This window comes from Halictus rubicundus, chromosome 7 (genome assembly GCF_050948215.1).
Source record: "Halictus rubicundus isolate RS-2024b chromosome 7, iyHalRubi1_principal, whole genome shotgun sequence".
NCBI lineage: Eukaryota > Metazoa > Arthropoda > Insecta > Hymenoptera > Halictidae > Halictus > Halictus rubicundus.
Genome location: NC_135155.1, coordinates 15,677,074 through 15,691,632, shown reverse-complemented (window position 1 = coordinate 15,691,632; position 14,559 = coordinate 15,677,074). Strand labels below are relative to the sequence as shown.

General features: G+C 36.0%; 3 protein-coding genes across 7 annotated transcripts; 2 read left to right on the top strand and 1 right to left on the bottom strand.

Annotated features, from left to right (window-relative positions):
- Positions 1-640: 640 nt before the first annotated feature.
- On the bottom strand, positions 641-5,172 carry Rtel1 (Regulator of telomere elongation helicase 1). Its single transcript, XM_076790784.1, has 12 exons — positions 4,947-5,172; positions 4,245-4,668; positions 3,601-3,856; positions 3,281-3,541; positions 2,904-3,211; positions 2,625-2,831; positions 2,270-2,432; positions 1,932-2,189; positions 1,616-1,855; positions 1,019-1,519; positions 795-939; positions 641-722 (listed from the first exon to the last, which is right to left on the bottom strand). The coding sequence occupies exons 1-12, from the start codon at positions 5,077-5,079 to the stop codon at positions 649-651; spliced, it is 2,970 nt and encodes a 989-aa protein (XP_076646899.1). The 5' UTR covers positions 5,080-5,172; the 3' UTR covers positions 641-648.
- A 120-nt stretch (positions 5,173-5,292) lies between these two features.
- On the top strand, positions 5,293-8,209 carry Oscillin (glucosamine-6-phosphate isomerase Oscillin). 5 transcript variants are annotated; one of them, XM_076790793.1, is made up of 5 exons: positions 5,293-5,503; positions 6,205-6,353; positions 6,501-6,785; positions 6,879-7,237; positions 7,308-8,209. In XM_076790793.1, the coding sequence occupies exons 2-5, from the start codon at positions 6,230-6,232 to the stop codon at positions 7,383-7,385; spliced, it is 846 nt and encodes a 281-aa protein (XP_076646908.1). In that variant the 5' UTR covers positions 5,293-5,503; positions 6,205-6,229; the 3' UTR covers positions 7,386-8,209. The 5 variants fall into 5 exon arrangements, with proteins under 5 accessions (XP_076646908.1, XP_076646906.1, XP_076646904.1 ...); XM_076790791.1 differs by having other exon boundaries at positions 6,194-6,353; XM_076790789.1 differs by having other exon boundaries at positions 5,293-5,573; positions 6,178-6,353.
- Positions 8,210-9,894: 1,685 nt separating this feature from the next.
- LOC143355713 (uncharacterized) lies at positions 9,895-14,150 on the top strand. Its single transcript, XM_076790783.1, has 2 exons — positions 9,895-10,889; positions 12,795-14,150. Exons 1-2 carry the CDS (start codon positions 10,391-10,393, stop codon positions 13,565-13,567), a joined length of 1,272 nt encoding a protein of 423 aa, XP_076646898.1. The 5' UTR covers positions 9,895-10,390; the 3' UTR covers positions 13,568-14,150.
- Positions 14,151-14,559: the final 409 nt, after the last annotated feature.

Here is a 14,559-nt window from a genome sequence, read left to right as displayed (position 1 = left end):
TTCTTCTCATCGTTACTGGACTGTGGATCATTTATGACAAAAATAAGTACATCAAATACAAAAAAATTTTTTAATATTTTTAATTTACGATTATAGAGATTGCAAAGATCCATGAGGGATTATTCGAAGTTTCTTTCCCTTGATTTGTTATTTTTAAAAAGTAATATAAAATAGTCACTTTTAGTGCTTCGTGAACCTAGTGTTAAGAAAAGAAATAAATGTCTATGTAGTCCGTATCTTGCAATCTTATTTTGCATAAAAATCTGCAGTCTAAACATTATCATCACACTTTTTAATCCTCCTCCGTTTACTAACATTTTAAGGCAAATACTTATATACATGAATATATATTTTATTTGGTATACACAATACGTAATCTTTCTTCGTATGTACATATGTTAAAGTATATTGTAAAAAAACACAATAATTTGTGGAACAAAATTTGTATTATGTGCCCAAGTTACACTTACATCTTCAGACAATACATGATTGATTCCATTGTTAAATATTTAAAATATACCCTAATGTAAAGGCCAGTTGAAATATAAAACGTGTATGTATATAACAATTTATCAGTACTTACTTGTAGCACAGTTTTAACAATCATTGTACAACATATCAGTCTTCTAACTTCTTTGTAGTCCATAACTAAGTAACACTTAAACGTGTAACGCGAGATTCGAAGGCACTGATGTGGTGTTTTTTCAAAAAATCTTTGAACCCTAAAAATTTTAATATTTCGACATTTAAGAAATATATTCCCATAAGCCTTTACGGTGACGCTAAAAGAATACCTATAAACAAGTGGAATAATCCTTCTTTCTGCGGAAATAGATCCTGAAGTGTGTTTAACAGCTTGTCCAGATTACTCGTCTTTGTATATTCCTGTATCATTTTTGCAAACATCTTATACTTATCCTCCGACAATGAACGCTTCACCTAAAAGTATATTTTACATGTTAAATAAAACTCAATAATTTTTACTTAAAAACACTTCGTTTAGATATATGTCGTCTACCTCTTTCAAATACGTTTTCCCCAAAAGTTTCTTATCAGTATCATTAGCAGGTTCTTGAGTCGCTTTCGAATCATTTTCATTTTTCGTGTCTACGCTCGAAGAAGTCGAAGGACCGGACAAGCATGAATTGAATTCTACCGGTAACATTTTTATTTTTCTCTTTTTAGCAAACGGCTCGCTGGTATCTTTCGTTAGCTCGCATCTAGAATAATTCTGTTCCATTTTGCAAACGCTAAAATTAATAACAGGTTTCGATTTCGTTGCTAGAAGCTCGGAGAAATTTTTCTTCTTATTTTCGGTCGACTTGCTAATCTGTTCACTGTTATTGCAATACGAATTGATATCGAAAGTATCTTCTTCTTTTGAACGAGTCACTTCGAGTTTCTGTTTCGAACCATTTTTCGCAGCTCGAGTTGCAGTTGGATCAAACGTAGCTGTTGTTGCACCAGGTAACGAAACGCTAGTGCTACCCCTCGCTGGTCCCATAGCTGGTTGTGGCAACTAAATAAATAAATAAATTATGACTAGACTGGAGATCTTTACATTAGTGTAGGATCTCTGCAATACTATTTGCTTTCTGAAAGTAATTGAATTTACTGTATGTTCCGCGTATTTGAAGAAATCTCTTAAATCTCTTGTGATCATCCCAAAATTGGTAAATTTTTTAATATAAGGCCTCAACCAAGCAGATAAATGCTTTTTGAAGTTTTGATTGTCGAACCTACAATCGCACAGTATTATAGCACCGTAATCATTTTTGTGACGTATAATTCGTCCAATGGCCTGGTTAACAGCTCGCGATGCTTCCAACTGATACCATTGTTGTCCAGACAAAGCCTGAAACAATGAACAGTATATTTGAAGTTCATGCTCAATCCTTGACACGCTGAAAGTAAATTAATGAGTTTGTTACTTCTTTGTCGCTACTTCTTATCTCTTCCAAATATCGTTGTTTTAATACTACTCTCGGGTCCTTCAAAGGCGGAAACGGAAGACCAGTAATTAAAACGGCTCTGCCGTTTGCATCTGCGAAATCGAGACCTTCGCTCACTTTTCCACGACAAACTGCCATAAAAATTGCCCCTTTGCAGGCAGGATCCCTAATCTTTTCGCAATACTCGACCATTACGTTTGTAAAACCGTTCTTGTATTGTGGTTCCACGTATATGGCCTAATAAACGAAAGTAGAAATGATTATGACACTCTCCAATATATAAAACAACATTATATACAAATACTGAGGACAATTACTTTACGCTCTGCGATTTTGGTCCACAATCCTGTATTTTGCCATTCTTCTCGACACTTTTTCATTATTGGATAGGAAGGGAAAAATACTAACAGTCCGTGAGGTATCAGACAACTGAAATTAAATATTGTTCGGCCGAGAGATCCTATGTATTTTGGATCATTCCTGAAAGAAATATCAATTGAGCAATATGTTCCACACACAAATAGTAAATATTAATTTTACAATTTTTTTCTTCAAGTCTCTAATGAAAATTTAAAAAATACATTTTGCAGATTTATTTCAAATATATACATATATATGTTGAAAATTTTTTGATTAACTGTATGTATATTGTAGGAAACTTTTGTGTGATACCTCGTATTGTAGGAAGAATTTAGCGCATAACTATCAGGACCTTGGCTAAGAACTCCCACGCAAACTTGATCTCCTTTTACTATGTGTGGATTCTCCAATTGAACGTCGATTGGTATTCCGAGTTCGGATATGAAAGGTTTTAAAGGGGACAATGTACCGCTCGTTAGAACTATCGAGCGTACACCTTGCTCAAGTAACTGCTGCATACTATATAAAAATATGCACGTTAGAAATGTTTATACGAATACACAAATATAATTCTAATAATTCTACTTTTACCTGAATCCTGGACTGAAACACCAATAACTAATAACTTTGCCCTCATTCTTTAAAGTTTTCTTTGTCTCCCAAACATCATTTTTATGACTTTTTTTCGGTTCCTCTACTTGAATGTATACTTTATAACACTGCTTGATTTTTTCTCTGTATCGCATATTATTACCATTGTTAAATGCTACTCTTAATAGGTCACTGAATTTTTGCAGCGCATTACCTTTTCTTGCAAATGGAGAAGTGCTTGTGGTTGTTAAATATAGAACAATCTTGTCTAATTTCTCAATCACTAGCTGTTCCTTGCCGTGCGTTATCTACGAGGACAAATTATTGAAGACAACTACATCAGAAATATATTATCGAAACTATGATTCTTAACTAACTTGAGCCTTCTCAAATAACTCAAAGATATAGCCACCGGGATGCGTGTCTCCCTCATCGCGTTTTACAATTTTTATAGCGTCGATTGCCTTTTCTAGTTCCAGAAACATAGCTTTCAAAATACACAAATCATCGGGAGTAAAATCTTTCTGTACATTTCCTGAATTCTCCATTGAGAAATCAGTTTCTTGAACATCTCTAGCCATGTCTTCCATCACTGCTGTTATTTCTTCTATGCACATTGCAACATCCGTACTACATATCTGCAAAAATATTGCATTAAATTCTGTAGCAATCATTTATTGTCATATTAATATATTACCTGCACTGATGCTGCCTCTTCGCATATTTTCTCAACATTATGCGCTTCATCTAACAGAATAACATTGTTTTGCAAATCTATGCCTTGGGCTCTTCTTGCCTTTGGGTCTAATAAGTAATTATATGGCATAAATGTTATATCTGCATTCTGTTTCAGTTCTTTAGATAAAAAGTATGGACAACATTTGAACTTCTGACCAGCTTTCACTAGATCCTCTATGTCCAGCACTTCCTGTTTGAAGAGGGGTTCTTCCTTCCTAAAAAACGAGTTTCCAATTAAAGTTTTGCAAATATTAAGTCTTATTAACTGTCGACAGGCAAGTCCAACTTATTTTCAGTGTATGCTTGCTTGCGAATCTTTTTTTACTGATCGCGATAAATGACTGGCCAGCATTCGGCCTTCTCTTCTTATAAACATATTGATCAACACGAGGAATTTCCGAAAACAATATTCAATGAAATGTGTAAGAAGTACATTCGACATTGGTGGTGTCTGATGAGCACATTAGTAGGAATGAGGGTTAATACAATACACAATGTAATCAAAAAGTCCTTGGATTGAACTTTTTCCAGAATTGTTAGTGGTATAATTTCCAGGAACTTTTCAAATGCATCATGCAGACATTGAATGTTAAAAACCTTTACCTCGTCTCAACATTATTATAGTAAAGACACGTTCTAGACTTCACTTTCAAATGACACATGTGTATTTTATTCGAAGAGTTAATCTCTTTAGAAACATCTGGGTGAATGCAGAGCTGATCTCTGGATCCTAATACAGCCGTGCTCACATGCTTGTAAGCAGTTCTTTTTAACTCTTGCATCGCCTGCGACAATTGCGAGTGTGTTCTAGATGCATAGATAATTTTTGGAGCAGCCCAAATAAAGCTGGGTGAAGGCTCCGAGTCACCCGTAGCTCCTTTGAGTTCATTGCTTAATTTGTTGAAGAAATGTCCTCCAAAATTCGGTTTTTCTATTGCCCCAACTAGGGCTTGCGCTTGCAGTTGAGCTTTCTTCGTTAGCAACCAACTTAGGGACGAACACAAGAGGCAAAGCGTTTTTCCTGTACCTGAAATGTTAATACCGATTAATTTTCACGAATGGATCCGAGTTCTATTTAAAAAATGTATCATGTTTTCCGTATTAAACTGTTCACTTTTTCCTGTGATAAAAATTATTTTGTTTTGCTTCGTTTATTAGTTCTCGACGTGAAAATAATATTGAAATTATGTTCTATTTCTAAAAGAAATAATGTTCAGAACACGATTTCATTTTTAGATAACAGAACGATATATTTTTCATATATCTATCTTTCTTTCATAAAATAGAGATATCATCGAAATGTACCTGTTGGAGATTCTAATACACCGTTCTTACTATTCTGAAGACATTCTATCACTTTTGTCATGTAATCTTCTTGGACAGCATACGGTTTAAAAGGAAAATTAAGAATAACATTGTTAATCGTCACCTCGGGCATTATGAGATTCACAAAATATCCAAAAATCCTTTATTATTTATATATTCAAAATTCTGAATTGACACGAACAGTGACACCGAGTATGTATATAACTCATTCCCGCCAAATTCCAAAGTTAACCGCAATTACTAATCATTAATGATATTTACATACGATACGATACACGTTCAACGAACTACATACATGTTTAAGAAAGCAATGTCAGAAAAAGGATATAGCGTTATATCAAAATTAGTATAAATGTCCAATAAAATCTGAGAAAATAGTAATCGCATTCAAGAATCGAATTCGGTCAAGTATTTAGTGCTCATTGATGTAGCCTATCGCCAAATTATCGCCCGTTCCGAACAACTCATTTTCAAGTGGTAACTGCAACGGGGAGAGATTAAATTGTTCGCTTTCGACTGCAAAGTAGCCAAGACAGGTTAGTCACGCATTCGCTAATTTAGTGGCCGACCGACAGAACGGCGAGACAGGTTCATTTCGATTTGCAGGTTCGTATTTCTTTCTAAATTATATTTCCCTCTTCTCCGCGAGAGAGAGCTTTGATTTCCCCGCTAATGCCTTAGAATTCGAATTAGCAAATAGAAATGTCCGATTCGCGAGTATTTCGAGTCAATATGTTATTGACCTCAAAATTAGACCTCGATGAGCCACTCGGCGAAAGTCGCAAATTCTGTGTTGCAATTTTGCATTCAATCGATTAAATTTTCTATGTAGCTAATACAATATATATGTATATATTTATATATTTATCGTTCTTCGCACACGTTAGATACACAGAACGAATGAACTAATAATTGTAAAGGAAGTTTTCACTTCCGTTCAAATTTGCTTAACAAAGGAAAAATTGATTCGCATACATAAATGCATAATACAAATGTTGAGATTGTAACGTTTTTTCGCATTCTATTTAAGCGTGATAAGAGGTCGTTGTCGCAAAGATATCCGCGCATATACAGACATAAACATCATCAGGAATTCGTAAACCTGTAGATTACGTCGTTTGTGTGCGAACAATAGCAGCGTTAATGTGCGTTGTAAGCGTAAAAATTTGCTTGTATAAATATTGTATAACTTTTGTATAATTTTTTTCAGTGTTTCAGTGGTGCAGTGTCTTTTCAGTGAGAATTTATAGCTCGAAGACAAAATGCGATTAGTAATCTGTGATACAGTAGATCATGTGGCAGAATGGTCTGCCAAATACGTTTTGAAAAGAATCAATGATTTTCAACCGAATGAAAATAAATATTTTGTTCTTGGTCTTCCGACAGGTGCATTCTTTTATTCATTCTATTAAATTAAGTCGTAAATAACTTAACACAAGAAACAGAAATTGTTTATGGCTCGAATTTCCAATAAAATATCCTATTTTATACAATTTTTAAGATGAATCTTATCTGCTGCTATTTCTTATTTAGGTGGAACGCCTTTGGGAATGTACAAGAAGCTTATAGAGTACTGCAAAGCTGGAAAGCTTTCCTTTAAATATGTAAAGACGTTCAACATGGACGAATACGTAGATCTGCCCAGAGATCATCCAGAGTCTTACCATTATTATATGTATAATAACTTCTTCAGGCACATAGATATCGATCCACTGAATGTGCACATTCTCGATGGAAACGCACCGGATCTTACGAAAGAATGCGATGATTTTGAAAGGAAAATCAAGGAGGCCGGTGGGATTGAATTGTTTATTGGTGGTATGTAATTTTAAATAGTTTCCGGATTATCTTTGCATAGTACATAATTTTACATGTAGAAATGATTTGTTAAACAATGAAATTCTTTTGTAGGTATTGGACCTGACGGTCACATAGCCTTTAACGAACCAGGATCGTCTCTAGCATCGCGTACAAGAGTGAAGACATTGGCACAAGATACATTGGAAGCCAACGCAAGATTCTTTGGGAACGACATTTCCAAAGTTCCTAAACAGGCACTGACTGTTGGAGTCGGCACAGTAATGGATTCTAAAGAAGTCATGATTCTTATTACAGGATCTCATAAAGCATTTGCACTTTACAAAGCGATAGAGGAAGGAATCAATCATATGTGGACTGTATCAGCCTTCCAGCAACACCCTCGAACAATAATTATTTGCGATGAAGATGCAACATTGGAGCTGCGTGTTAAAACTGTTAAATATTTTAAGGTATATATTATGATATGCGAGATATTATATTGTTCAGTTATTTTTATAAATAATCTGTTTAATGTTACAGGCTCTCAGCGCTGTGCATCATCAATTAATTGAGGCAGATGGAGAATCAATACAACGCCAGAGAATTCAAAATAGTTAAAACATTGGTACAGTAAAACTTGGATAAACGTTCGAACATTGTCGAAAAGAATAACGAGTAAAAGAGAAAACGGTCCAAAAGTAAAATCAATAAAAAAACTCATATCGACGAGACGATACTAATGCGATGATGAAACTTTTCATATGTTATTTCTGTTGAGCGAAACTTTTACCAATGTAATTCTAACGTTTTTCCGATTAAAATAAGACTAAACACGATATAATTATTTTTCGTGTGGCACAATCCTTTTTGTAATTTATGGTACAATCGATAAATATCAATCAGTAAATATAATGAAAATTATATCGTGTTCGATCTCAGTTTGATCACAGAAATTTCAAAAATACATTGGTAAAGTATAATTTCGAATAAACATAAAAGTAGGAAGGTTTTGTTGTTTAATTAGTGTTGTTTGCCGATAGCGTAATATCACTACTGTGGAGGGGATGATTACCGAGCATTTATGCTATTTATCGTTTTGAACAATTATCCAGGTTTTACCGTATAGCATTCTGTGTGTTCTTTGGAAATTCATTGTTACATAACATGTTCACCGCATACTTTACCAAATGTTGAACATGATTGTGAAACGTGTAAATTATATATTTTATAGAGTTTAAATGACATTTGTGTATGTTACTTAATGAACTACTTTTTGATAACAATGCCATATAATATATAACGTACTTGTTTCAATCGAACATGCATTATTGTACTGTTGTTTAGATGGATTACTATTGTATTTTACTGTTCTAATATTACAAAAATGCCATATTTTTGTATCATTATACTTTTCATAAATAAATTTACCCTTTTTATCACAATTACCCTATTGTTAAATCTCTTTCATTAAGATAATCGATTCGGTGACGACTGAAATGAAATTTTCATATTTGAGTCATAAGAAATTCATATTACAGACATGATAATGATTCAAATGATTCAAGAGAGTTGAAATAATTCAACAAAATTATGTAACAAAAAAAAAATTTGCGTTAAAGATGTTCAGAATTCGACAATAACATTTTTTTATAATTATTAGGCTGCTCAGAATATAAAATGTTCTATTTGACGTCCGTACTCAGAAACTTTTCTTCCAAAAATTAAATATTACGTAATCGAGCGCAGCCTGGAGATCTTGATGAGTAAAAGTAGGCGTTGTGTCCAAGGACATCCAATCAAACGCCTTAGGAAACCTATTCTGGAAACAGCTCGAGCACGTGTTGCATCGTGAGTCTATTATTTAAGTGAAAAAACACAGTAGATAAATGATAAATAGCAAAACACCAATGGAATTAAATTAACAAACCGTAAGTTGTGTAAATATATTAAATGTAAAGGAACAAGGACGTCATTGTGCGTGCTATTTTGTGGACACATAAATTCGGTGCGGGCCTGTCACGACGAAAGAATCGATGAATCATTAGTAAACTATGGATGTACACATAACGACGCGGATGTTTAATTTCAATTTTTATTTCCAATTTTATTTTAAAATACATATTTTCATACTATTCATGTAAATTCGTGAACTTGATTGTACAAAATGGCCAAATAAAACTAGTTTTCTAACTGTATCGAAAAAAGTCGGTAGCCTATGTCCCTTTTCGAGGGACTATAACTCCCACAATTTTAAGTATTTTGACTTGAAAAAATGTTGTTGTATAGTCCAGATAATCGAAAATATGTATGCAAAACCTCGATACATAACAGTCGCCGGATCTGTTTAAAAAAATGTCCAAGTTACGACTGGAATTATGTCCGCTAATAAGGCACTCTTATTTATGTGCTCCTTTTCGAGGAACTACAACTCCCACAATTTTAAGTATTTTGACTTGAAAAAATTTTGTTGTATAGTCCAAATAATAGAAAATATGTATGCAAAACCTCGATACATAACAGTCGCCGGATCTGTTTTAAAAAATTTCCGAATTACGACAGGAATTGTGTCCGCTAATAAGGCACTCTTACTTATGTGCTCCTTTTCGAGGAACTATAACTCCCACAATTTCAAGTATTTCGACTTGAAAAAATTTTGTTGTATAGTCCAGATAATAGAAAATATGTATGCAAAACCTCAATACATAACAGTCACCGGATCTGTTTAAAAAAATTTCCAGGTTACGACTGGAATTGTGTCCGCTAATAAGGCACTCTTATTTATGTGCTCCTGTTCGAGGAACTATAACTTTCACAATTTTAAGTATTTTGACTTGAAAAAATTTTGTTGTATAGTCCAGATAATAGAAAATTTGTGCGCAAAACCTCAATACATAACAGTCACCGGATCTGTTTAAAAAAATTTCCAAGTTACGACTGGAATTGTGTCCGCTAATAAGGCACTCTTATTTATGTGCTCCTTTTCGAGGAACTACAACTCCCACAATTTTAAGTATTTCGACTTGAAAAAATTTTGTTGTACAGTCCAGATAATAGAAAATATGTGCGCAAAACCTCAGCATAAAATAGTCGTCCGATTTGTTTACAAAAATTTCGAAAAACGTACAAAATCACGTTCCAGACCAGAAGGCTCCCTTGAGATTGTGGGCGTTGCTCGGAAAACTTGCGAGCTACTGCAAAAAGAATTACGCCATAATTTCTGGAATTTCCAGGGGGGTCTGACTCGTCTACCGTCGAAAGAGCAGCTTCCCCTGAAAACGGGGACGAGCCTAACAGCGATAAGTAGGAGAGTACGCCGCGCCGGCAGGAATGACGATGATCATCACGTATTGGCCGGACGAGACGGATCGCTGATAGCACGGAAAGTTCACATGTCGACTCCAGCACGGTCTGAGGATAATTTAACGATGGCAAATGTGCCGGAGAATGTTACGTAACAATTCGTGCATCGCGAGCCGTTTGATAAGGACAACGATCCGGGATCGTGATTGGCGGGCGTCGAAAAAATCGAAGAAATAATAGGAATTGTGCTCGGAGGTAGATCTCGGTGGGATCGATCGCTTTTTTTCGGGCTGGTAGCGTAGATCGCAACGAGCGGAGATCAGATGCGCGAAACCATGGAAAACGGACAGGTGACGGAAGTGAAGACGATCGTGCTCCGCGACATCGAGCCTCTGCTGAAGCAGAAACTCGGGGACCATGTGGTTGTTGAGAATTTCACATCGGAGAACCTGATGCCCCCGGGTGAGAATTATGGCAGCACTATCCTGAAGGTCGACGTCGACCTGAAGAAAGGAGCCTCTGGAAAAGAGGAACAGATTCACCTGATCGCGAAAATGCTGCCGCCGACGGATTTCCAGAGGCTAGTCTTCAATAGTTCGAAGACGTTCTTCAAGGAGATCTTCATGTACGAGACCATCATGCCGGCTTACAACAAGATCGAGCTTGAATCCGGATTGAAGGCCAAGGAGGTCTTCAACTTCCTGCCCAAGTTCTACGGATCCAGGTCGTCCCTGCAACCGGATGCTGACATGGATGATGATGCTGTCTTCATGATGGAGAACCTGAAGGCCAATGGCTACTACCATGGCGTCAGGAGTGTGGGTATGTACACAATCTTGTAACAGGGTCATTCCACGCGAAACCGGACACTTTTCGGAGTACTGTTTCGGAGTTTTTCAACTGAAATCATTTTTATTAGATACTCTTAAGATTTTATTAGAAGCACCGAAAAATTGATTTTCATCGGTTTGCAATTTCAGCCGTTATAACTTCATGAAAAATAGGTTCACGCTTTATTTCACACGTCCGTAACACCAACGATTTATAACATTTCGAAAAATTATTTGAGATACGTTCATACGCCACCGAAGACCACAACATATCCGAAAAAAATCGGAAACGGTACTCCGAAAAGCGTCCAGTTTCGCGTAGAATGGTGTTTGCATTGTAATTACATTAAGAGAGCGTCATTATTTTAGACTTACTAGAATGATCAAAAGAAGAAATACATTTTAGTTTGTTTTCTGTGCCTTACAATCGACTTGGGAACTATTTATTTTAAAGATCCGTTGTTTACTTAGAATGTTAATCATCTTACGATGGGAGAGTTAATATTTTCGCATCTTGATCTCGTTTTATGTTAACCCTTGCCCTATAATATCGAATTAGATATGAATAAATATTTGTTCAAAAAATATGGCACAATGTCTTCTAAGTATCAAGAATAGTTTTTGTTTGTAGAAATATAGGAAATATGAAACAACATTTCCAGGTTATTGGAGTAGAGATATATAAAAATGAGCCTTGAGTTTAGAGTGTGAAGGTTTAAATTAGTGATTGTCTAGAGTCTAGTCGCTACAAAATTAGGTACAGGGTTAAAGGTTTCTCTCGGGGAAAGTTGGATTCAAGAGTTAAGCCCTTGTGCCGATTTGTTCGAGGTCCTCGAAGGAAAAAAGAATAAAAATTGTTTGGATTAATTGCAAGAAGCAGAAGACATATTAAAATTTCTTTTCTCTGTTAACGATCTTAACAATTTGAGAATAATTTTGACAGACCTCCAACAAACTATAAATTTTCGTTTTACCTAGAATATTATAAACAAAAACTTTAACAGTGGAGAAGTAAAGAATCATGTCTATCTATTCGATAAGAAGTAATAGATAAATCGCGATGAGGTGTCGTACGTGTAAATGTTAATATAAGGTGTTATATAAGCGTTGAATAGACCAATTTTTATGACTCATCTTTTTTTTGTTACGTTTGTGAAGTCTTCTAATCCCGAGGGAGTTAATGCGTTTGAACAAGAATGTTTGTAAACCATCGTGAAACCTTAGTTTGTTTACGCTTCGAATTATTTCGATCAATTAACGGACGTAGAGTATTCAGCCGGTTTAAATCGCTGGCAGTGTTTTATCACAAATTGGCGTAGATCAGTTTCACAACGGTTTGGAGTAACTAGCCGTCCTGATTTATAATAGTCTTCGCTTTCCATGATAGATCTAGGTCACTGCGATTGAAGAGGGACATTCGTCACGATGGAAACAAGGAAATCTTCATATCTACGAACTATACGTGTATTGATTTACAGACAGGTCACAACAATAAAAAACAAACAAATGAAAATGTTAGCCAATTTCAACATAAAAATAACATGTTCGAATGACAAGAAATCATTTAATGCTTACGGGAGGAGGGTGCAGAATGCAAGCACCTAACTCCCCCATCTCTGAAAAATGAGTTCAACGAAATTAGGGGTCGGGATAGTCACGTGACTTTTTAATTAATAATTTCCATTAGCCTTTATCACGCATTTTTTGACGGTAATGTAGTCACTCTACCTTATCGCGAATCTACGAAGACCGGGAGAGCTGGCGTGTAGAGGTAGAAATACAAATCCGCGACTGTGTAGATCATAAGTAGAAGACAGTTTTTGAGAAATATAATAGAGGAATTTCGAGTCTTCTTTCATAAAAATCGATGAAACATTCATGCATTTTGTTCACGCAGGATACGACTACGAGCATTCGAAGGTAGCCCTGAAGGCTCTGGCCAGGTTTCACGCTTTGGGTATGGCCGTGAAGCAGAAGAAACCAGGTCTGTTCGAGGTGTTCAAGATGCACGCGAAGGTTACACCAGCGGAGGGAGGTCCTACCAACGAGATTTTCAACCTAACGTTGAAGGTGATCAAGGAGGACCCCGAGATGAGCGTCCATTACGACAAGTGCAAAGAAGTCATCGACGACATAGGATTCACCGGTTTCTGGTCGGACACACCCCGAGAGCCCTGGATGACTATCATCCACACGGACTTCTGGGTGAACAACGTGCTATTCCACCAAGACAACACGGGGAAAATCGACGACGTGAAGTTCATCGATTTCCAAACGTACACGTATGCGAGCGCGTTGCGGGATCTGCAACTTTATCTGTTTTCGAGCGTTCAAATGGACGTTACAGACGAGCAGCTCGAAGATCTGATGGATTTGTATTACGAGACGCTCTTGAAGAGACTGGCAGAGTTAAAATGTAATACGAAAGGCTTCGACAAGGAGAGTTTCTGGGCGAAAATGAAAGAGGACGGCCGCTACGAGTTCATACACCTGGCGCTCATGATCAAAATATTGACGATGGACGTGGCCGAGACTGAATTTAGTATTGCCAAAATGGAAAGTGCTATTTCCGAGTACGAGGGCAATAAAACGTTTGTCGATCGATTACGTAGACTGCTATTGTACTTTTGCAAACGGGACTGGTTATCCAAGCCTGACAAGACGTCCTGAGGATGTTAACCAACATCCTTCGATCATCATCATTTTGCGTCAATTTCCGGCATTTTCGCACTAGAACTACGAGACCCGTCAAAATGGCGGGTTTTTAAAATCTAACGATAAGACGACTATCGAGGTTGCAATGCTAGGTTTGCGAGCAATTATTCAATGAATTTATGTCTCTCGGCATAGGGTAAGGGACCCAATTACTGTGCCCATATTAATTGTACTTATTTTTAAAGCATAATGAATATTCAAAAAGGAGCTATTAAATTTTTTAAAAATCAGTTAGTATATATGTTATATATCTCTTTCTTAATATTAATTCTGTTTTGAAAATAAGTATAATTAATATAGGCACAGTGATTGGCACCTCCACAGTTATCGAGTCCCTTACCCTATATTATAATATAAAACGCTGAAATTCTGAATAAATGCACTCTCGTCATGTTCATGAAGTATTATAAGACAGTCGATTTTAGTGTTCCGTTAGTCGATGGACTACTCAGGTTGAAAAATCCCGGGCTTCGATCTGTTATGATAAGCTTCAACCGATCAAACTTCATAGAAGTTACTCCGATTTTATGGAATTTTTGCTATTGCTAATTCGCCAGTCAGCGTATTAATCCGAACCTCTTCAAATGAACGAAGATAACGTTCCGATAGCGTTCGAAAGTTAAATTTACAAAATCGAATGTATAATTTTTTCTCCGATGTAACGAGCCCGAGTACACGGCCGTTTGGATAAGTATGAATTTTTTTACAATTACAATTCTCGTGTCGATCAAGCGAAAAATGTGTTGCTTCTTTATCTCCTGATCCTCGCTTGAAATCGCTCGCTTGAATCTTCTGGTCAAATCGATCGTTCAATCGCTTAATTCCTTTGTAACACAATTTCAACGATTTCAAAAATGAGTTATCTGAAAACAAATTTGTTATCAGGGCACCAAGGTGTTTTTACCTTACTTCTTTTATCTAATGTTTTTGGTATCTTTTATTTGAAA